Source organism: Plectrocnemia conspersa, unplaced genomic scaffold (genome assembly GCF_051122295.1).
Source record: "Plectrocnemia conspersa isolate PC_06_02 unplaced genomic scaffold, ASM5112229v1 ptg000010l, whole genome shotgun sequence".
Taxonomy (NCBI): Eukaryota; Metazoa; Arthropoda; class Insecta; order Trichoptera; family Polycentropodidae; genus Plectrocnemia; species Plectrocnemia conspersa.
The window spans coordinates 5140946-5163570 of NW_028277174.1; the positions used below are offsets into that span (position 1 = coordinate 5140946).

General features: G+C 31.8%; 5 protein-coding genes across 10 annotated transcripts; 3 read left to right on the top strand and 2 right to left on the bottom strand.

The window, feature by feature from the left end:
• Positions 1-1502: 1502 nt before the first annotated feature.
• Positions 1503-3196, top strand: Prosalpha4 (proteasome alpha4 subunit). Its single transcript, XM_088194317.1, has 3 exons — positions 1503-1717; positions 2410-2880; positions 2947-3196. Exons 1-3 carry the CDS (start codon positions 1613-1615, stop codon positions 3121-3123), a joined length of 753 nt encoding a protein of 250 aa, XP_088050443.1. The 5' UTR covers positions 1503-1612; the 3' UTR covers positions 3124-3196.
• Positions 3197-4569: 1373 nt separating this feature from the next.
• On the bottom strand, positions 4570-5936 carry LOC148230400 (uncharacterized). Of its 3 annotated transcripts, none has more exons than XM_088194406.1 (6): positions 5826-5936; positions 5393-5754; positions 5201-5330; positions 5071-5121; positions 4958-5009; positions 4570-4899 (listed from the first exon to the last, which is right to left on the bottom strand). In XM_088194406.1, coding segments are annotated over exons 1-6 (750 nt in total). In that variant the 5' UTR covers positions 5827-5936; the 3' UTR covers positions 4570-4745. The 3 variants fall into 3 exon arrangements, with proteins under 3 accessions (XP_088050532.1, XP_088050535.1, XP_088050534.1); XM_088194409.1 differs by having other exon boundaries at positions 5393-5730; positions 5826-5911; XM_088194408.1 differs by having other exon boundaries at positions 5393-5757; positions 5826-5911.
• Positions 5937-6928: 992 nt separating this feature from the next.
• On the top strand, positions 6929-8936 carry LOC148230401 (zinc finger Y-chromosomal protein 1-like). 4 transcript variants are annotated; one of them, XM_088193958.1, is made up of 7 exons: positions 6942-7202; positions 7303-7408; positions 7474-7603; positions 7679-7849; positions 7928-8157; positions 8232-8348; positions 8413-8936. In XM_088193958.1, exons 3-7 carry the CDS (start codon positions 7475-7477, stop codon positions 8618-8620), a joined length of 855 nt encoding a protein of 284 aa, XP_088050084.1. In that variant the 5' UTR covers positions 6942-7202; positions 7303-7408; position 7474; the 3' UTR covers positions 8621-8936. The 4 variants fall into 4 exon arrangements, with proteins under 4 accessions (XP_088050081.1, XP_088050082.1, XP_088050084.1 ...); XM_088193955.1 differs by having other exon boundaries at positions 6929-7408; XM_088193956.1 differs by having other exon boundaries at positions 6936-7408; positions 8232-8329.
• Positions 8937-10623: 1687 nt separating this feature from the next.
• Positions 10624-11955, top strand: LOC148230402 (V-type proton ATPase 21 kDa proteolipid subunit c''-like). The gene has a single exon (XM_088193959.1). It carries the CDS (start codon positions 10702-10704, stop codon positions 11335-11337), a length of 636 nt encoding a protein of 211 aa, XP_088050085.1. The 5' UTR covers positions 10624-10701; the 3' UTR covers positions 11338-11955.
• Positions 11956-13707: 1752 nt separating this feature from the next.
• Plap (phospholipase A2 activator protein) lies at positions 13708-20621 on the bottom strand. The gene is made up of 14 exons (XM_088194091.1): positions 20418-20621; positions 17759-17992; positions 17367-17699; positions 17104-17270; positions 16899-17040; positions 16543-16833; positions 16393-16482; positions 16013-16213; positions 14842-14965; positions 14721-14778; positions 14523-14651; positions 14302-14447; positions 14118-14239; positions 13708-14040 (listed from the first exon to the last, which is right to left on the bottom strand). Exons 1-14 carry the CDS (start codon positions 20555-20557, stop codon positions 13854-13856), a joined length of 2364 nt encoding a protein of 787 aa, XP_088050217.1. The 5' UTR covers positions 20558-20621; the 3' UTR covers positions 13708-13853.
• Between the last annotated feature and the right edge of the window lie 2004 nt (positions 20622-22625).

Consider the following 22625-nt stretch of genomic DNA (forward strand, 5'->3'; position numbering starts at 1 on the left):
TTAAAATGCAACTGATCAGAGATTATTTGTACATATTGCACATTTTTCAGTAATGTAATAAATTAGTATCTCCTCGACATTTAAGAAATTGAAATTTTGATTATGTAAAAGAAACATAATATGCACTCACAGACTAGATAATGTCTGTTCTGTGTATGCACGTGATGCGTTTACTCTTGTGTTTTTGTGGCGCTTTTTGTAATATAATCCGCTCAACCCTGTGTAGAAAAAGGATCGCCAAGGGTCGAGTTTCTAGAATCATACATACATATGTATATCGTCATATTTTATTTTTATCTTAATACTACTCTACTATGACCAACAAAATCGATGAATATAAAACTTTTTATATTAAATTATTTATATTTATACTAAATATTAGAAAAGTATTTTATTCATTATTTTGACCACGGGAGGTGTAAGGTGACAATTAAACAGATTGAGCAGCTGCAGTAGTATTTTTATTCAATATTATTACAGTTACGTGTTAAAATTTAAGTGTGTGAGTGGACGTGCGCATAGCCCGCACCGGCCTTGCAAGCCCGCCGAAGTCGCCAAGAGAATATGTGTTCGTCACGCCAGTGTTACCAGAGAGCCGCCAAGTTTTGGCCATTTGGCCAAAAAAATTGAAATGTGAACATTGTCACTTTTATTTCTGTGACCAATTCCCTAGCTTGTCAGAGGCAAAGTTGAAGAAAGGCATTTTTGCTAGATTTGACATCAGAAAGAAATAAAGGATTAAAATTTCGAAACAAAAATGAAAAAAGTTGAAAAGAGGCGTGGAATGCATTTAAACTACAAATATATTATTAAATATATAGGTTGAAAAAAATCAAGATCTTGCACTGTAATATCAGTTTTGGAGTATTTTTACTCTATTCATATCAGGACTACTTTCCTGAAAATTTGAGTGCAGTAAGCAAGGAACAAGGTGAAACATTTCACCAGAACATAAAGAAAATGAAAATGCAATACAAAGAAATGGAATGTGAACATTATCGCGGACAACTGCTGGATATTTAAAATAAATAATCATAAAAGGAAAAGCGGAAAAAGAAGTTTTGAGGGGGAAAAGAAAACGCTGCTTTAAGGACATTTTGCATCGATTGGAAAATTTCTTAATGATTTTTGTTTTCATATTTGTGTACTTCTGATACATGTTAAGTGCCAACATTAAAATGCAAATATCTTAAAATTGCATTTTATGTCACATTTTAATCTTTTATTATCTTTATGTAAAAACCTCTAGTGATAAAAAAATAAATATTATTTTTAGAATCAGTGCTAAAAATTGCGTAAATATCAATTAACAAAACTAAAACAATTTTAAAAAAGAAGTTTTTCCCAAGTCTGTGCTATTGACATATTAATTTGCAGCCATTTGCACGAGAAAAATCGCAGAATTTTGCGTATTTGCAAATAAGTATGCAAACGTGGTATATTTATATTAAATATTAATTTGTGTCATTGCCATTATTTTAAAAGAACGTGGAGTGACATTCGTGTTTAGTAACTGATTTCTATTGTCGTTACTATCGCGTGGCACATCACGCAGTAAGCATTACAAGGCAGAAGTCGGAACCGGCGGCCCAAGTGTTTGTCTGCTGTCAAGATGTCTTCGTCACGATACGATCACGCCATCACTGTATTCTCCCCGGACGGACATCTTCTCCAAGTTGAATATGCTCAAGAAGCCGTCGGCAAGGGATCCACTGCGGTGAGTTTATAACCTAAACTTGACGAGCGCTTCGTCATTGCAACTACTGACTGCTATATAAATGACTTGTAACTTACGAAACTATCCACTTATAACGTATATACGTGATTTTAATTACGCTTACGCGTCTATTAACATAATTAAAGTCAAAATAAAATTTTATATTTATGCTACTGAATTAAAATTTATTACACCCTTATAATACTAAATATGAAATATCTTTAATAATGGCCGTGTGCTTAAAACAATGTTTCTCAAATTTGTTAATTGGGTTAAAAGTAAAAAAGCTAATTTCAATTTTCACCAACCTATTTTTATCAATACTGATAGTGATAGTCAAAGGGATGTTTGCTATCATCCTAAATCAAGGTTTTCAATTTACGTGGTGTCATCATCGCAAAATGGGTTCATGATTCAAGGCAATATTATTATGTTATTTTGATGTCTTACCTTTTTGGTAGATTCACCCTAAGAAACTTTTCTTGCTGTAATCTCTTGTTAAAAAACACACCATCTGCTAAATTTGGAACTGACAATTTAATAATATATTCCATTATGACCTTTAATTTGTAATCATCGGCTTTCAAAGGGTTTCATTGTTTTTGTATATTTTATAAAGTAGTTTGGTAAAATAAAGAATCTCGCCAGTATCATAAAATTACATGTTTTAGCTCACTATGCGCATGTTCTAGGTCGGCGTCCGCGGAGCGGACATAGTCGTATTAGGCGTCGAAAAAAAATCAGTAGCTAAGCTGCAAGAGGAGAGGACCGTGAGGAAAATATGTCTTCTGGACGATCACGTAGTTATGGCGTTCGCCGGTTTAACGGCCGATGCGAGAATATTAATTAGCAGAGCACAAATCGAATGCCAGAGTCACAAGCTAACCTTGGAAGATCCGGTAACGCTCGAGTACATCACGAGATACATAGCCACCCTCAAGCAGAAATACACTCAGAGCAACGGCCGCCGACCCTTCGGCATCTCATGCCTGATCGGAGGTTTCGACTACGACGATAAACCCCATTTGTATCAGACCGAACCGTCTGGTATATTTTACGAGTGGAAAGCGAACGCAACGGGCAGGTCCGCCAAGACTGTGAGAGAATTCTTGGAGAAGCATTACAACGCTGAAACAGTTTCCACCGAAACTGGCGCCATTAAGGTAAGATTTGCTTGAAATCGTGTCTCAGATTATCCTCATTTTTTTTAATGTTGAATAATTTTACAGTTGGCGATTCGAGCTTTGTTAGAAGTCGTCCAGTCTGGACAGAAAAATTTGGAAATAGCCGTCATGAGACGCGGCGTGCCGATGAACATGCTGGACCCTGCTAAAATAGACGAATATGTCAAGGAAATCGAAGCGGAAAAAGAGGCGGAAGCCGAAAAGAAAAAACAGAAAAAGTGATAGTTTTTCCATTTCGTTGCATTAACTTGTACACTTATTTTTAATATTTTTTAATAAATAATTATTCGGTTTACTGAATTGCTTTTTATTAAATGCGATATTGCAACATTGTCATCTAATATCCTGTAAATTTTAAGATCATTAGTAAATTACAAATGGGTGCAATTATGTCACCAAGATCTTAAGGCAAGAATATGCTAACTAATATAAATTGTGAAGAACAAGTTATTTTTCAAGTATTTTTCAGTACGAAGCTCAACCTTAAGCTTTTTATGGTCAATGCAGCTGATTTACCACCACTGAACGAAGAAAAAGTATGCTGAATAATCTCACGCTCTATAAAATTAGCTCAAATATACTCATTTGATTTATTGATTAAAATTAAATATATGTATAAAATTTTAGGGTCAAACGCAAAAGAATGCATCATTACTCAATGTACCGCAGGAAGCAAAAATTGACCAAAATAAAACATGAGTTGCAAAAAACTTTCCAGTATCAAAAATCAGTTAAACACGAGCCGTTGCCGTAAATAGCTGATGGCATAACTAAAATATTTTAATATTTATATAATACATATATTTCACGATAGTCGTGATTACGCATGCTAATTGATAAATTGTTGATCTAATCAATTTTTTCATCATCTAACGAACGGTCTGATCCGAATCGATCATAATTGTGTTAACATGATTGTAACTTCAGTCACATGAATCTATTTCTAATAATTTTTACTCAGATAAACGACATAACAAATATGGAGATTGATGGAAATATATATATATATACCTATATAAAGATCATCATATGATAGCAGAAAAAATGAAAACATACTATATTGAGAGTATAGAAGAGGTTGTGAACTCAATACCTTAGTATTATACAATACAAAAATGAAACATTTAATGTAAAATTTAGTATCTTTAGAAGAAATTCGTAAATTGAAAAAATAAACCGGCACAGATAAATTGGATGTAAATATAATTAAAGAAACATGGAAAATACTAAGAACTAAATTATATTATTTAGCAAATATAGCTGATAACTTGAAAATTGCTACTATTATACCTAAAATAAGAAATAGTAAAAAGGGTGAAGAAATGAGACCAATTAACACATTTTGTAGTATGATTAAAAGATTGGAATGGTTGGATACTCACGAGTATTTTAATAGGTATCTAATAAGAAATAAAAATATACATAGACTTAATACTAGAAATAGGGATAATTTATGGATAGATAGGCATAATGAAACGAGAACTGCTAGGGGAAAATTATACGGAGGTGTGAATTTGTCTAATAATATTCCTAGGACTATCCGCAAAAATTAAAATATAGTGGATTTTCTCAATGGAATAAAGAAATAAAATATACAATAGTATTGAAGTATTTTTTATATTTTTGTATTTGTTTAGTGTAATAACAATAAGCTAAATAAATTATTAATTTATTTTTTCTTGGTATAAAATTATGTGAAAAGTGGCCGCTTCCAATGGCTTTGTTGGCTTCGTGAAAGAATTCGAACCCTTATAATATTATTTTTGAGTGTCGATTAAAACATTCCTGCCTTGAAGTCTTTATGTGAGATAATTATTTATAAATAGTATTTACGATTTATATTGCTATTCAGCTTCCATTGCTTTTTTTTCTATTTCAATGTTGTATTCAAATAGGTCTTCACTTTGATAAATGCTATATTGCATATTTGAAACATCGGCCGATGAAAGATTGCTATTTAAATAAGCAGTAAAATCTTCGATTGAAGCTAACGTACAACTAACAAAGAACAATTGATTAAATCAAAATATATAGAAAGATTATTGAGAGATATTACCAATTGCTTTTAGAATTATCCACTTCATTTAGTATAATTTGCACACTTGAATCTGAAAAAATGACTCATTTATAACCGTAAGTGAATTAATTGAATAGAATAATGAACGATACCTAATTCAGTTTGTTGTACATTGGAGTTGTTAATTTGATCATTAGATAATTCTGAAATTGTATAAGTTAATCGTACACTAATGTAAAAATGCACGGCACAATAAGAATAGTGGAGAATTATGTATAATACCTTCCTTATTTGTATTCTTATTGGGATTGAGCGTTCTTATTGTACTTTCTAAGGTTGATTTTAAAAGCTCGCGTGCTATGGTCAGCATTAATCCTGGTGATTTTTCGTCGATTTTCATTGAAAAATTCGGCTGAAAAGTTTAATTTGTGTTTATGTAATACGATTTATATGCATATTTTTAAAGATAAATACTTTCGGTTGTTCTTTCGGAGTAATAAAATGGAGAAGATCCGGCCGTCCTCTGCGAAAGGCTGGATGAAAGTAGAGATTGCTTGAATATTTACACTTGTAGAAACCGTGCAAATACAACTGACGACTCAGCCAATTAAACGTGAGTTTAGAAAACGGCCATCGGTTCTTTTTCGTCGAATTTATCTCGAGCGATAATAGCCAAAAACCTCCAGGGTTTAAGATTATGCCACGGTCTCTTGGACCCCAACGTACAGCGCTATAGCAATCACTCTCTTCGATCACCTGCCATAGATTTGCCACGAAATCAGATTCTTCGTGCTCTTCCGCCATCTTGCAAACTTTGGAAAAATTTGGCCAAAACACTACTTTTTTTTACTATGGTATAAAATTTTGTATAAATATATAGTTATGAAACCAGCGCAATGATAATTACTTTTGTGGTACTTGTTGAGAATATCGGCACCACGCTCAGAAACCAACGGTTATGAACTCACCGCTGTGCTTAACCCTAACGGCTACAAAAGCGGGCAACAACTTTTGCAACATAACTACATTTCAAAATTGAAAACTTAGTTTTTTATCGCCGTGCGCGTGCTTATTCCCCAAACGTCGGTTGAAATCGTAATTATCAGTGTTCTCGTGTGTTACTCAGTGTTATTTGGTGTACTTGCAACCATAGGAATATTTTTAGCCAGAATTAAATTTTAAGTATTTTATACAGATGAAGCCCGTTTTGATGAATATAGGATAATGACAGGTTATTAATTATTTAATTACTATAAGACAAGTGTACAATAATCTAGCACATGAGATTAATCTGTGAAGATTAAATTTACTACTAATATGCATAGTGATATTTTTTCAAATACATATATTTAAAAAAAATACAGCGGGATTTATGTAATAAATAAGGTAATCTCAGACATTTTTGCTCACTTGCCCAGGCATGAGGTATACAAACAAAAATATTCTTTCGTCGGAAAAACAATGCCAACACGATTCTTCCTCAAAAGTGGATCATAGGCGGTATTTGTCGAGAAACTAAATTTCAGACTGGAATCGTATAAAAATAACAATAGTTGAAGAATACTGTGAGCTGATATCGACAAGTTAGACTTATTAAGTGTACCCTTGACTTTACACAACTAAACAACATATAAAGTATTAGAGCGTTAGAAGATTAATCTGAAGATAAATACTAGATTAATTCAATTGATATAATTTCGTCTGATATTAAACAAACACATACTATACGTGCTTCTGTCATTTATTATTGTGTTCTACGATTACTTTAAAAGGTCATCGAACTTAGTCATATTTTTGTGTAAGATGTTAAATTGTTATTTTCTCATATTTTTAAGACAACAAACAAACTGTAAACAAATCTTCGGAACCTTGTTAAAAATCAACATAAGACAGAAATTTCGGAAAGCTCGACTCGGGGCAAAAACTCTTAGTTTCTATTATGCTCGTTTTTTTAAAAGGGTACTTATATTTTAATATAATTTAAATAAATAAAAAATTGCTCAAATCAACGGTTGTTATGGCCAAATAAGGATTGATTGTTTTCTAACGTCAAACATACCGATGTCCGCCGGTAATGAAAATTTAATTTAAACATAGACGACGCATAAACGACGCTTTGTCGTTTGATGTCGGACATCGAAGATGAAGCATCGTCACAGGATTGTCCAATTTTTATTATGATAGTAAATAAGTATTTTATTTACTCACGCTGAAACTTGGATAAACAAAAATGGACGCATTGAACGTTGAGAAAACGTTCGAAACAGAAGATAAAACGGACGAGGTACAAAACTCGGCAACTGTGATAATAGACGAGACAGATTTTGAAGCCGAAATCGACAAACATGCAAAGTCGTTTAAAAAGAGCCAGCATACAATAAAAGATTTCAGATACGATGGCAGTTCGATTCCTTTCAACGAAGCAATACACAAACAACCCGACGTGATCGATCCTTCCGATTCTAAATACCAACAAACTTTAAGATCTAGGTGAGTTTCCATCAGTGTAAAAATTACTCTTTCTATTTATTATAGGTATTATTTTCATTTTTCAGTATGACCTATATATGTCAGCTTTGCGATAGACATTATAGAAGTCAGTCTAGAGCGCTAATCCACATAAGTACGATACATATGATTACAAATTTAGACGCCATCAAATATTGCACAACTAGTGTACGGAACGTAAGTTGAAATTTGACACTTTTTACAAATAACAATATCCTTATTTTAGTATGTTACAAATAACAATATCGCTAGAGCGGCGTTATCTGGGAACATGTCACGTTAACTGTAGAAGAACAGCTCACGGAATTAGAAGAGAGGCGTTCGGAAGGACATTATAAAAGTAGTCCCTACACGTGTCACTCGTGTGCGATGGCTTTCAATTTTCCCGACACTTATCAGAATCACGTTAAAAAGAATCATAAGGTGTGATTACTTCTTAACAATTATTGTACATTTGTTTTCACTATATTTTAACACTATGTAATTAATAATTTTTTGCAGAATTCCGGCAGTTTTATGTGCGATATTTGCTTTTCACTATTCCAAACTGAGACTGAGTTGATGCGACATGAACGATATCACAAATATCGGTACAAATGTTCAATTTGCGGATACATGCTGAAATGTCACACTTTTATTAGCACCCGTTTCACGCACGAAGCTTCTCATGCTACGTCAAAATTTGGCGACGCGACTGTATTCACGTGTCAATACTGCAACAACAGATACAAGTAAATATCGTATACAATATATTTTTATTTGAAAAATAATAATAATCAACTTAAAATTTGGTTGTTCGTTTTAGTGATCAAAAATCATTGGCATCGCATGTCAAAAGTTCGCACTTTTTTCCCGAAGAGTATCAGTGCTTGATTTGTCAAAAGATCCTCACGTCCAAACCAGGTTATAAGACGCATATGGTGTAAGTGTGATCAACTTTATATAAATATATTTTATAATATTTATTTATCTATTTTATTTTTAAGGACACATTCCAACGACGAGCCTCACGAGTGTAAACAATGCGGTCAGCGTTTTAAAACTCTAGCTAAGAAACGCACGCACGCCTTGGCTCATTATCACCTTAACAACGGTTTCGTTTGCGATTATTGCAATAAAACATTTCCAAAGAAGATTAATCTTGCAAAACATATTATTTCAAAGCATCAACGATATAAAGTGCCAAAACCATGATTCAATCTTTCCCGAGGCACCTATTTCATTTCATAATGTGTATGTAAATAGTTGTAATGTAAACCTGTCGTATATTATGTGATATTATTTAAATGGATAAACAACATAGTTTCAAAGTAATAATAAGTGTGTAGCAGATTTTAAAAAATCTGATCAATTTAATATATATGTATTTTGTATGAGAATTAAAATATGCTGTGTTTAGTGATTTGTTTCAAAGTTATAATAATGCACACGATTTGTAAGTGCAGCAAAATTATTTGTTTTTATTAATGAAAATTTAATCTAAATAAATTAATATTAATTTAGAACCAAATGTTAGAAAAACATTTTTTATTTTACCTGTTTTAGTAATTCTCAACAATTTTGAATAAAAATTTTGCTATTTGTAATATATATTGAAATGAAAATAATCAGGGAAAGCTTATAATCGACTAACTTTTCTACACAAAAAAATTGTAAACAAATTCCACAAGCAGGCAAAAGTTGGTCAGTCGATTTCATTAAGATTTATAAAATGACATGCAAATGTCCTCCTTCCCCAAAATGACGCTCCTGTTTAGAATTCATGCCAAAAGCAAGACTTTTCACAACAATATTACGACTTACAATAAATGAGAATTGAATGAAGCATATCTGAAGCCGTCGCAGTGGGAACGATCGTTACATAGCGTTCCCACTGCAACGTCGCCAATACGATTTTATTGCTTTTGTCGTAAATTTTTGATTTCCGAAAAGCCATTATTGTTTTTGTTAAAATACATTTTAACCAATACTCCCATATAAGAAGTTTGTAACAATATCGGTTAGGATAACTATCATATTTTAAAAAAGTAGTGTAATATAGTAGTGCAGACAAACTATGGAGCAATATGCGAGATCTCTGTCTGTGTGTCTTCCTTCGCCTATTTTCCCCTTGAGATGAGTTGGCTTAGTTTGTATTGTGGACTTGATCTAATGATAACTATAATTAGTTATAGAACTTTCGTTAGATCAAGTTGCGTTTAATTAATTCGTGTAGGTTAGGTTTGGGTTTAAATAGCAAATAAGCGTTTCTCAAATGAAAAATTGAGTTTTATAGACGTTTTAGAGCAGCATATAATTTCACTAGCGCTATTAGTTATCTCTAAAAAAACAAAGATCATTCGGGGCATTTTTGTTTCAGGAGGACAAATTCATGAGAGCTAAAAAAGGGTGATCACAAATGTATTTGTTTAAATCTTTGGCGCCTGGATGGTGACGGGTGGCCAGATTGAGCCGCTGCAGTAATGTTTTATTCGTGATACGAAGTTGTTGCATGTTGTGTACAAGTAGAATACAATATACGGGGCGCGCGTTGAGAGAGAAAACAGTGTTACTCAAATGCCGCCAAGTTTTGGCCACAACAACATCTATATTCAAATATAAATAGGTGTAGGTCTCCTACAAATCTAATATTATATCTAAAAAAGGTCATTTAGAAAATTTTGTGCAAATACCATCTCCGAAAAGTTTTTGATGAAATATCGATACCGTGTTAAATATAAGCAAATGGCGACCTCATTCGGAGTAAACGGCCAGCACGTACAGCCAGCCCTGCAGTTAAATTATATTTTCACTAGTAGAAATATATTTCTACTGGTGAAAATGTATTTGCTAAAAAAAATTGTTGGTGACGGGTGGCAATTAGACACAGATTGAGCTGCTGTAGTAATATTTTATTAAAGTATATAAAAAGTTACATGGTGTTTATACTTTGGAACGCCAGGCGAGAGAAAAACCGTCACGCCAGTGTTACTGGAGTGCCGCCAAGTTTTTACCATAATACATATCTGTATCTAAATATAAATAGATTTATGTTTTATTTTAAGTAATTCGATTTATTTTGTTAATATTATTACTTGTAAAGAAAAAATGTAAAAAACGCTTATTAATTTTTAATTTGAAACTAATTATATATAGGTAGTCGAAAAAGGCAATGTTTGACATAACAAAGGTTGTAAAAAAATTTGTAGCGCGGCAACACTCAAGTGTCAGCTGAGTAGGTCCCGTGACGGCCGTTCAATAGTCGACTAGGCGGATCTCTATCTTGTTGTAACAAGATGATGAGAATGAGCGCTCGGTACTGCGTGGGCGGCAGCCTGGTGGCGGGATTGAGCACGGTGGCCACCCTGGTGGTTCTCTTTCACGTGCTCACGGGGCGCGGCGAGCGCGTATCCCTAGCTTGGTTCCTCGCAGGCGCCTCGCCCTACATGTGGGCCTGCCTGGGCATCGCCCTCGCCGTGGCCCTGTCCGTGGTGGGCGCGGCCGCCGGCATCCACACCACCGGCACCAGCATCATCGGCGGCGGCGTCAAGGCGCCTCGCATTAAGACCAAGAATCTCATCTCGGTCATCTTCTGCGAGGCCGTCGCCATCTACGGCTTGATCACGGCTATCGTGCTCTCAGGCCTGCTCGAAGAGTTCGACATCAACACCGACGACGCAGCTATCCTCCAGTCCAACTTCATGGCCGGCTACTTGATGTTCGCCTCGGGACTGGCCGTCGGATCGGTGAATCTGTTCTGCGGCATGGCCGTCGGAATAGTAGGATCGGGCGCCGCCCTAGCCGACGCCGCCAACTCGGCCCTCTTCGTCAAGATCCTCATAGTGGAGATCTTCGGTTCGGCCATCGGTCTGTTCGGCCTCATCGTCGGCATTTACATCACGTCCAAAGTGAAAATGGGCAACAAAGTTTAATCATTGACGATCGAGATCGTCTAATGTTTCAGTATTGTTTGTTTTCTCGCATCAAAAACGCAAATTTGAAAACATCTCACTTATTTGCTATTGTGATATTATGTTTCGTATGTACGTTTGTATGAATATGAACGACCAGCAAAACCTGTATCATGTATTTATTGACATTGTCATATTTCAGATTACATGTGTAAGATTTAAGCAAATCTTGGCATTTATCTATTGTTTATAGCTTGTTATTATTGTTCTTCCTAGTTTAAAAGTATAACTATTAAACAGATTAATTAAAAGGGGCTAAGATCCAATATACCATAAATATTGTACTATTAAGAAAAGCGTTAGATTTCAAAATCGCTCGAGTCTAAGATATTATATGCATCAATCTATAATAAATCGGTAAATTATTTATCACTTAGTCGTATTTGAAATCTAATGTCACATTATCATATCCTTAATATAATATATTCGAAATTCGGTAGTAAATAATATATCAACTGTATTACGTTTGACATTCCCCTAATTTATTTATATCCATATAATCAATTTAATATATATTATAGTTTGTAGAGTTATATAGCGGTTTCATTGTGAACATTAATAAACAGAAATTCTCATCGATTCGTGTTTTTTTTTTACTAACCTATACATTTCGCTATTTATTTTTTTAAATACATTACTAAATTATGTTTTTCTTAAAAAAAAATTATGTTTTTCTTAAAAAACATCATTAAAAGCAATTTCGCAATTCTTATCAACGAAAATCTTGTTTTTAGTACTCAAGGAAATCTTTATCAATTTATTGTCATTAAATCATTTCCTGACCTTTTTGTCTGAAACGTAAAAAACTAATAATGGAGAACATCAATCGTCAATACATTTTTTGCCAATGATTGTAACTATATCTCTTGTAGTTTTAAATAAGTAGATAAATTAACGAATTGAGCCAAAAATGCAGAAGTAATATATGAAGCTTTTCGATTTTTTTTGAACAATTTTCCAACACAATTTTGCCCTCTTAAAAGATAACATCGAACAAAGGAGCATTGTCAAATAAAAGTGAAGTGGTCATTTCGGAACACCTGAGAATAAAGAGGACAATGCTCATAATAGCCACGCAGACTTTCGAAAGCCATTTTGGTCCTGTAAGAAACGGTTAATAGTAAATCGATCGGGTGTTGTATGTTTGTGTATGTATGAACAAATGTCATCTGAATTTCTGATTTAACTCATTTGTGAACATCTTCCTTTTGTCTTTCTTTGTCATCCTTTAACAAAAATTATGAAGTGCTTTTTTAGCTCTCATAGCAATTTTATCGTTGTCCTCAAAAAAATCCGAAATGGCCTTTATATTTTTAGTGTCCTTTGATATTTCCAAATCTGGTCACCTTAGTTTTTGTACCACGTTCCAGTGATATTCAAGAGTAAGTTATTGTCAGTTTTCTTTGTTAACTATTTTTGGTAATTATACTGGAATATTAAAAAATTCTAATCTAATATTATTTTAATTTTCTTATCTCAAAAAAATATTTTTGATTTCTTAAAACATCCCAAGTTTACTATTAAGACAACAATAAAAAATATTTATATAAGCAATGAATGGTGAGTTACACTTACAAAAAAGTAATTAATAAAAAATATGTGCCCTTTGTGAAATTGTTCATTTAAAAATATATATTATTAATCTTATGTGCAGAAAATATGGAAACGAGTGCGAAGTGTGAAATACCCATTACAATGTTGATCAAAAACAATGACAATCATCTCATTAATATTTTGATGTTTAAATTTTATTTTGGTATTGTTTTAACAGTTTTGTACATATTATATATATATATTTTTATGTGTAAATGTGCTATATTTTTAAATTACTTTATAAAATTTAATAACAAAATTAACAGCATTAAGTATTTCGTTGTCTTTTATTTTAGATAAAAATGTAGCTCGGTTTTTATGAGTTGAGAGTTTCCAGGATTTCGGTTGCGGCCCGCCGCCAAAATTTTTTTTTTTTATATTGATCATAATGTCATATTCAAAATCAATAGAATAATTTGAAATACAGGACAGTGGGGTATTTTTGATGGTTTTTACTAAAGCTGGGACTGAAGTCGATTTTAGAAAATAACCCAATGTTTATTGACTTATGTTTTGATTTCCAGTCATTGTAGAATGTCTATAATTTAACTTAAAATATTTCTTATAGCATTATTTACACTCACCTTATATTTTTAAATGTTGTCATTTAAAAATCTAATGAGAGATCATGCAACAAAAGTTTACCACACCTTTCGATCCGTCTCTGATAATAAACTCTTATAATATACCATGCGTTCGGTTTATAGAGTATTAATTTTAAAATAAATAGACACAATAAATTTATAAATATACATATATTACTTTCATAGAATACACGTTGTATAAAACACATCAAAGCCCCAAATGGTTACTTAACACATAATGCATTGAACTGCAAGAAACCTCAGCGAATTTAAGCGTTTAATGGTTCTTTTGTAAAATATTTATAAAAGTTGCATGATTTGCTTTGCACATTTAATTACTTTTTGTTTGTTAGCGTCGCTGCCGCTTATTGGCATTTCGCTTAATTTTTGTATCTTGTTTGTGAAGAGATGATGCGAGACGATCATGCTGATCATGACTGGTTTAGTCGTTGTCGTTGCGACCAATGTTCCCATAGCCATTAAAGCTCTAAAATAATAAATCATTTAGTTTGTATAAAAAAATTATGCTATTAGTATTTATATTTTGTAAATTTTATTACATACCTGAATTGAGCTTCATTTTCGACAAGAGCAACTGCAAATTCTAAAATACTTTGACACAGGAATGTAGGATTGGAAGGTCCTAATGCAACTGCAAGATTCAGCAATAATGTAGCTAACGCGATCTGAAACATTTTTATACAACATAAATCATGCTGTTAATTTAATTTAAATAAATTTAAATTACCTGTATGTTTTTATTCATGTCTTGATAACAGATTAACGTGTTTAAAATCATTTCATGATTATTCGAAACTGTTTTTTGACCATAAGAATGCGTAAACGAGTTAGTCAAAGCTCTTATGGAACATAATTGATTAGCAATTGGAGAATCTGGAATTTTTATATTTTTATTTATAAATATCATTTCACAAATGAACGACTTGATTCGATTAGAAATCTATTCACCTAATAATAAATTATCTAAAAATATCTTCATTAGTATTGCTTCATAATTTTCATCATTGAAAAATTCTTCATTGACACATTTGCTTCTTATAGCTAATTTTAGAAGATCGAGAACAGGAAACAATAATTCTGAAAATAATACAAAGAGTTCGATTCAATAAATTCAGTATCTTAATTTCATAAAAATAGTCAAACTACCTCTGGGCCATCCTAAAAGAGTCTTGAGCGTTTCTATAGCTCTACGATCTGAAAACGTCTATCAATCTCAAATTATTATAAATATTCAATAATTCAGTAGTAATAAATAAGCGTTTATAACCTGATCTCCAAATTTAATAACATGGAGGAGATCATCTTCTGAAACAACGCAGTTTGTATCTTCCACTTTTTTGTTGAATTCGATTAATTTACTTAAAATGGCCGCAGTGTTTGCTTGGTCGAACCTGAAAATAATTTTATTAGTATACATTCTAATTACATTGAACACAAATTTTGATACAAAGATAAAATAACTTTTATTTATTATTTTGAAAAAAATCTTTTAACAAAATACTGTTTTAAGATCAAACTAAAATATTAACCCTTTGAGGAGTATTGCTGTACATGTATGGTGGTCGATCTTTCAGTGTTTTAAAGTATCCCAGATAGTATATATATTTAAATATATAACTGAAGAAATAATACATAAAAATAAACATTAAAATTATATAATATTTTTTAAAATTTGAATTAATATAAATTATTTATATAGAAAATATTACCAATAAATTAAAAACTATAAAATAAATTAACATAAAAAAAAATTATATTAATTTTATAAAAAATATTAAAGACTTCTGTATTGATATAAAAAAAATCCCACAAAAACCGAATAATATACGTATAAAAAACATATAAAATAGTTCTAACTCTTAGAACCCAATAAATTATGTTTTTTTACGTTCTCGTTTGAATAAAAGCTTTATGGATCAACTTTTGAGAGAAAATGTGTTTGATAAATAGTACGAGAACACCCAGAAATAGAAATCGCCAGACTTTCAAGAACAAAAATTATGCTAAAAAGGATTTTTCAGATAGCAACACTGCTGTTCCTTCAAACAATTTTTTTTAATTGTGTATGGTAATTTAGTTGTTAAAATTTCTATGCTATTATCACACTTAAAATAAAGTCCATTGTCTCCATTCAAATGCGTGGCTTAAGGTTGTTAAGTTTAGCAGATAATAAAATTATATATGATAGGTCACATCGGTAAATACATGGGCAGATGCCGTTGTTTCCTGTACATAGGTCTACCAAAAAAGGGGTATGAATCTCCTTCAATCTAATTGGACATAATAAACCCTTTTACTATTCGTCAAAGCTGTCAGCATAAATAATATAAAAAGGACATACATTATAAGAAAAAAATGAATAGCTGAAAGCTGCATGTTATTTTACATATAAAGCTAGTTATTCTATATTCACGGAAAAATCTTGTAGTGTTATTTACCTCAAATAATTCTTAAGTGGAAAATAATTTCCCGAGATTAAATTTTGCTTTTCCAATTGAGAAGAACTAGATGTTGTGTAACTAGATGATCCTGTGAACGGATCGGCGTTAGCATTGGCGGCAGTCCCGTTTGTGGTGCTTTTGATGCTACTTATTCCTGGGATATAACGTGTACCACCAGTAAACGGATCCATGTAACCACTGTAAAATTGCAACATATTATTTACATGTTTAATAAGGGTTTTTTAAATGAAATTTTGCGAGACAATGGTCTAGTTGTCTAGTACAAAGTTTATTTGGTTTCTAAATTATATCTAACAGGACAATGTTTAATTTAGGTTTGAGAAATAATGAAAGACTGTTTCAATTGTGCAATTTACCTGTTAGTTTGAACTGGAGCATCACCCACTTTCGAATTTTTCACTATAAAATTGGCGACTTGTTCCAAGTAAGTTTGAGGTAGCATATTTCTAAAATCATTCACAAAATTTATAACACGTCTATTAAAAAAATAAAATAAATCACCATACCTATGTATAAACGCTTGAGCAGCCGTCCAAGGGTCTTCATTTTTATTGTACGGCAATTTGAGTGCAGGTTTTCCGTCTTCAACATCGACACTGAACACGAAATCGTATTCCTTTCCTTCATATAAATGTTTTCCTTCGCTCGCCTTAGCCGATCCTAACACTTCTCCGACTTCGTTCCAGCTCTGCGTCTCATTGGTCCAAGAGTAACATTTAACTTTGTCTCCGGATCGCACTAATTTTGTTTGACCGTCTGATTTGCCCGGTTCTAACAGCACTTCCGGACCGGGTAAACTAAAATAATTTCATTATGAGTCTATAAGTTTTTTAGAATATTTTATTTTAATCACAACACGTACTCTGATACTTTATAGCCGCCTATCTCTTGTGTAGTAGCTTGATGATGTTTTTTGACGCAATCTTCAAAATAATGTAAAAGAGTCTCATCCGCTTGCCTTTGAGCGTCTACACTAAATACTCTTATAATACCGTCACTGCTACCTATAATTTTAGTATCAGCATAATGCATAGAGAACGATAAGTATTTTTCTTAAGAATAGTTACCGGCAGCGATATCGCCATTTGGCAAAGCAGTAACACACCATGCAGATTGAGTGGGAAGCGTGATAGTGCATACGTTATCACCGTTCTTTGACCACACTCTTAAAGTTGAATCTTCTCCGCAAGTCACAAAGGTTACATCATGTTTAATGTAAGGATTCATACAAATACTAAAAATTAAAAAAATATATATGTAAATACTCATTTGACTACTAAATATAAAACATTCTGTTTTACAAGACTTTAAAAGAATGACTAGAACTCACTCGTAAATATAATTTGTATGACCGTAAAATGTATTCAAACATTCTCCGGTATTCGTCCATAGACGAATTGTTGCATCGTTTGAGACGCTCAAGAATGTCGCTTCACTTGCAACGCACATAGCCCTAACGCAATCGGTGTGTCCTGTCAAATTTTTAACTTTATTTCCTTTATTATCCCATAGCGTGAGAGTTTTGTCAGCCGATCCTGTGGCTATCAATCCATTTTCGAGCTCTATAATCGCCCAAACGACCGCTAAATGACCTTTAAATACTATGAGTGGTTTATCGGGCGTTTCGACCGACCAAAGGCATCCCGTAGTATCCCAGCTAGCACTGTAAAAGAGAAATACAGTTAGATGATTTTATAATATTTCTCATATAAAGCAAATTACCTTAAAAATGTTCCAGGTTTAATTCCTTTTGTAATATTACAAACTGTGTTTTCATGCCCTTTTATTGTCAAAACAGGAAGTGATTCATTAATTAAGTAGCAGCATATGTTTTTATCGTTACTGCCCGTTACGATGAGCCCTTCTGGAAAACTCTTTGTGGGACCAAGGAAGCATATTGTGGCTACAAAATTGTTGTGACCTTTGTACGTTTGAACGTTGGTGAATTCTCTTATGCTGCAACAATTAAAATAATTTGTAATGCTGATATAAGAAATATAGTACCCAGAACATTTATTAAAAAAATAAACAACATATTTTTGATATAAGTGTGACTTTTACTTGGGAATGTAAGAGTTGATAATAAGGTGGAAGAACTGCTTTCTCGAGTACATTCATCGACGTGACTCAGCTTACTTTGTGGAAAATAAAAATGGAAAATATTTATATTCCCGCATTATCTGAGAAACCTTTTTTAATATAAATCAGTTGCATTATTTAGCAACTAGAATAAAGAAGCATGCTCGAAGATACTGCGCATTATAGAAAGATATGCTGATGTAATCTGTAGTCTGCTTGAAATAGGACACCTAAATCGGTTGCCACATGTGGAATGAAGCACATTGTTTATCCACTTAATGGAAGGGACAAATATAATTTTAGGGAGTGGTAAAATTATATAAATATTTACTACAATAAGTAATGTTTAGAGTTTGAAGAAAGCTGCGCCATTTCGGAGGGACTTGTAAAGTGCCATGTTTACATTTTCGGAAGTCTGTGGCACTATCTGTTTCTGGGTGGGAATGTATAATTTTTTGACTAGTTACAAGAGAAAATGTACTAAAAATAAAGATACTGGAAGAAGAAAACAGAAAACAATAAGCAAGAAAATACGATTTATTGTGACAAATGGCTTGGAAAAAAAATGCGTTGGTTTGTATGAAAATTTTGGCTGGAGATGGTATGAAACTGAGTAAATTAAAACAGCACATTGCAGCTATGCATTCTAAATGCATTGGTAAATTGCTCGTATTTTTGAGGTCAGAATTTTAGTACAGTTGTGGTCAGAATTATATTTATATTACATGTGTCAGAATTTATAACAGAAAAAAACATTTTTATTCTGTTTTTTGTATTAGGTTAGGTTTTCTTGCATTTTTCGTTGCTTCTGTTTTATTTTAAACTATTATTATTTTTAAATTATGTAAACTATTAATATTTAAATTATGTAAATTAAAACATAATAAAAAAACTGATTTTTTTAATTACATTTATGTAAAAAAAAAACCAGAGCATGAAATGGTTTTAAAAGGTTAGAATATAAGCGGCCAGAATAAACATTAGATGTGCAGAATTTATATTGATTGGTCGGAATTAATATAAATTCAGAATTTACATTAAATGCTAAGTACTATTTTTACAGATGGTCAGAATCATATTTTTCAGTTAGTATTTATATTATATGCTCTGTATTTTAGCCTCATAATAATACATGGAAATTATCAAGATGTTTTAGAGCCAACATATGCTCGCAACATTGTCAGATGTCAACACAAGTCAAATGTACTCTCTGTCGTTATTCCTGTTTCGTTCATTACTCTGAATACCTTCGCGTCCTACATACAATTAAATAAATACGTTACGAGTTATTCATGGGGTGTTCAATGTTCTGACTCACAGTTTTGGTGCAGGCGAGATATTTTATAAGATATTTCTAAAATAAATAATTTATATCATGATCGTCCTTATGTTTATTCTGACTGTATGCTATTTTTATTCTAACCATTTGATATTTATTTGAATAATATAATCATGACCATTCATTATTTTAATTCTGATCGTCATATATTTTTATTCTAGCCATTTGATATTTATTCTGAATCAAAGTTAATATAAATTCTGACAATTTAATTTGTTATATAGTATTTTTTTCACAGAAAATTAGAGCAGTTTATTAAACAAAGACGAATGTGAAAAAATAGCTTGTCCCATCATATAAAAGTTTCATACAGAATCGCAAAATGTAAAAAACACAAGCTTGTTTTGCCAGCAGCTATTGATTTGGTTGAAATAATGTTTCGCTTATCATATGTAAAACAGATACTACTTACTGATAATACATTTATACTTAAAAACATTTTAACAAAAATTATAAATTACATATAAAACAGTCATTTAAAAGCAAAGTTAAACGGAGAAATTGCGATTTCAACGATAAATTAAAATTTAATTTAATTTTAACGATAAATAAAACTTACTTATTTAGTTTTTAAAATTGAGTGGTTTAAATTAATCAATGCAAGGACAAGTAAAAGAAATCGTAAAAATTTTAAAGCTATGGAAATGGCAAATTACAAAAAAAAAAAATTGGACGTTTCCAATTTTAAATGACTCTCTCCACCAGCAATTAATTAATGAATTATTTTATTAAATCAAGATTTTTTTCTAGGAATTTATAAAGTTTGGAAATACATAAATCATTTATGTACTTAAACTTAGTAAATAAAATAAATTTTCAATATAGACAAAATTGTAAATAAATATAAATGAAGTTAAAACTTGATTTAGTAATAATTGTATTGGAACGTTTACAGTAATTTATATTATTGCACAAGTCGTGATTAATCGTGACATAAACAAATAAGCAAGTCATCCGTCTAACCCCTGAGGATGCCAAAGGCGCGCAGTCTTGTCCCTGGAGGCTGATAGGATGCATCCTTCGGGCCCGATGGCCAGCGCTCTCACGTCCAAGGAATGAGCTAACAGCTCAGTAGACAAATGATAATCCCATTCCGACGTCATTGCACAATTTGCTCGTTGAACGCTGTCAAGCGATACTCGCCGGCACAAGCTCAGCAGTTTGCTTAGCGAGTGTTGCCCGTGCGTAAAAATATTTATCGGATTAATAAAATTATTAAAACGTTTATTTTTGTGAACAATTTAAATAATATAATTATTTTAAATTCATTATTCGTATATTAAATAACGCAAAATAAAAATATATGAATCTTCAATTAGACTGATGAACAAAATGTGCAAACAACTGTTTTCAAACATATAACTAATTATCTTATTTTCTTTCTGATGATCACTTGATTTTATTTATTCAATATTGAACCTTATTGCTTATAAATCTATTTTTACAATTTTTGTCAAATATAATTATATGTACCACAAATTTTATTTTAATTAACTTAACCATAGTAATTAACATGTTGTATTTTTTGATAATTCGGGGGGATTAGAATTTGTACAAAGTGCAAAGCAATAAAAAATATATATTTTAAAGCAGAAAAACCATTGTATTATATCATACTTTAACGCCGGCGGCTTATTGTTAAATTGTACTGTAAAAGATTATTGTACTAGCAACATTTATCAATGAACCTAGTTTTTTCATATTTTTCTTAAAAAAGAGATTTTGACCTGTGAAGTGAATTAACAGGCTACTTATTAATTAGTCGCTGGTGCTTAAAGGGTTAAAACTAGCAATTTATGAAGAAATATATTTAAATGTTTTGACAATCCTTACTATTTTCATATAGTAAAAAAGCATTTTAAAAGTCTCTCAAATTGTTATTATGTTTATGTTTTCGCTTTTGTATCAATACAATATATTTTCATATAGAGTAAAATACCCTTTTTGCTCCGTGAAGAAAAACATAATACAAAGATGCATTTACAACTTAAGACAGTATAAATTATACGAACATATATTTACATTATTACAAATAAATTATATTGATCTTATGACTGCATTAGACGCTTCGCAAATTGTTTAATTGTGTATGTTTTGTCAAATATTTAAGCAATATGGATTGAATTTAAATTAAGTAAAAATAAGCAAAATTCAAACGCTTTTTTATAGTAAATAAAAAAACTTAAATTTTGCGCTGCGAAGCGATAACTTTATCTTTAATTAACGTTTGACTACATTTCTGACAAAAAACCTTCTAGATGTAAGAGAAAGATCCAATTTCAGTTTCCTAACATTTAAAAAAAATTAAAATATCTTCGGATTTTTTTATTAATCGAACATTTGATGTATTACATTAATTATAAAAATTATTATTATTAAAATTATTATTATTGTATAATAACAATTTTATTAATTATCTTTTGTAGCATTTGACTTTTTCGTAAACTTCGGGCGTTATCTCGGCGGATGTTGGTTTTTGGGTGCTCCAACGTTTCGGGTTTGTCGGTGTAGACTCGGCTCTTAACGTAGCCTCACTAAAACCAACGGCGTTAAATCGCATGATTTTGGCGGCCAGTCACCAAAACGTGAAATAATGCTACATGGAAACTTTTCACGCAAAACATCCTACGTTGCATCCGATGTTTTGCAAGTTGCGCCATCCTGTTGGAACCACATGTCTTCCACGTCAATATCTTAAAAGAATCGGTTATCGTAAGCTTATAGCACTCACTGTAGACTGTTACAGCCCGATCTTCGTCGTTTTCAAAAAAGTAAGTCCCAACGACGCCGTCTTACCACAATGTGCACTAAACAGTCACTTTTTGCAAACTAACATATCGCAATGAACAAGCGTGATTATTGACAGCTGTCTGATTTACAGTGCTGCCAACATAGAAAACTCAAATTGGATCAAGCTGTGTATGTGTAAAAAGGATTTTATATAGAAAAAATCTATATTTTTAAATATAGATTTTTTTAAATATTTACATTTATTTTTTTAGGTTTTAATAATATGATTTATGAAAAAATAAAACTTTCTGTAAAATATGTTTATTTTTTTATATATTTTTAAAGGGCTGAGTTATGCGTAACAACTAGACCGGCCTTGGTGGCGACGCAGGGTCGCAGACTGTTTTACCGTTAATAAAAAGAGCGTGACTACAAAAAGGT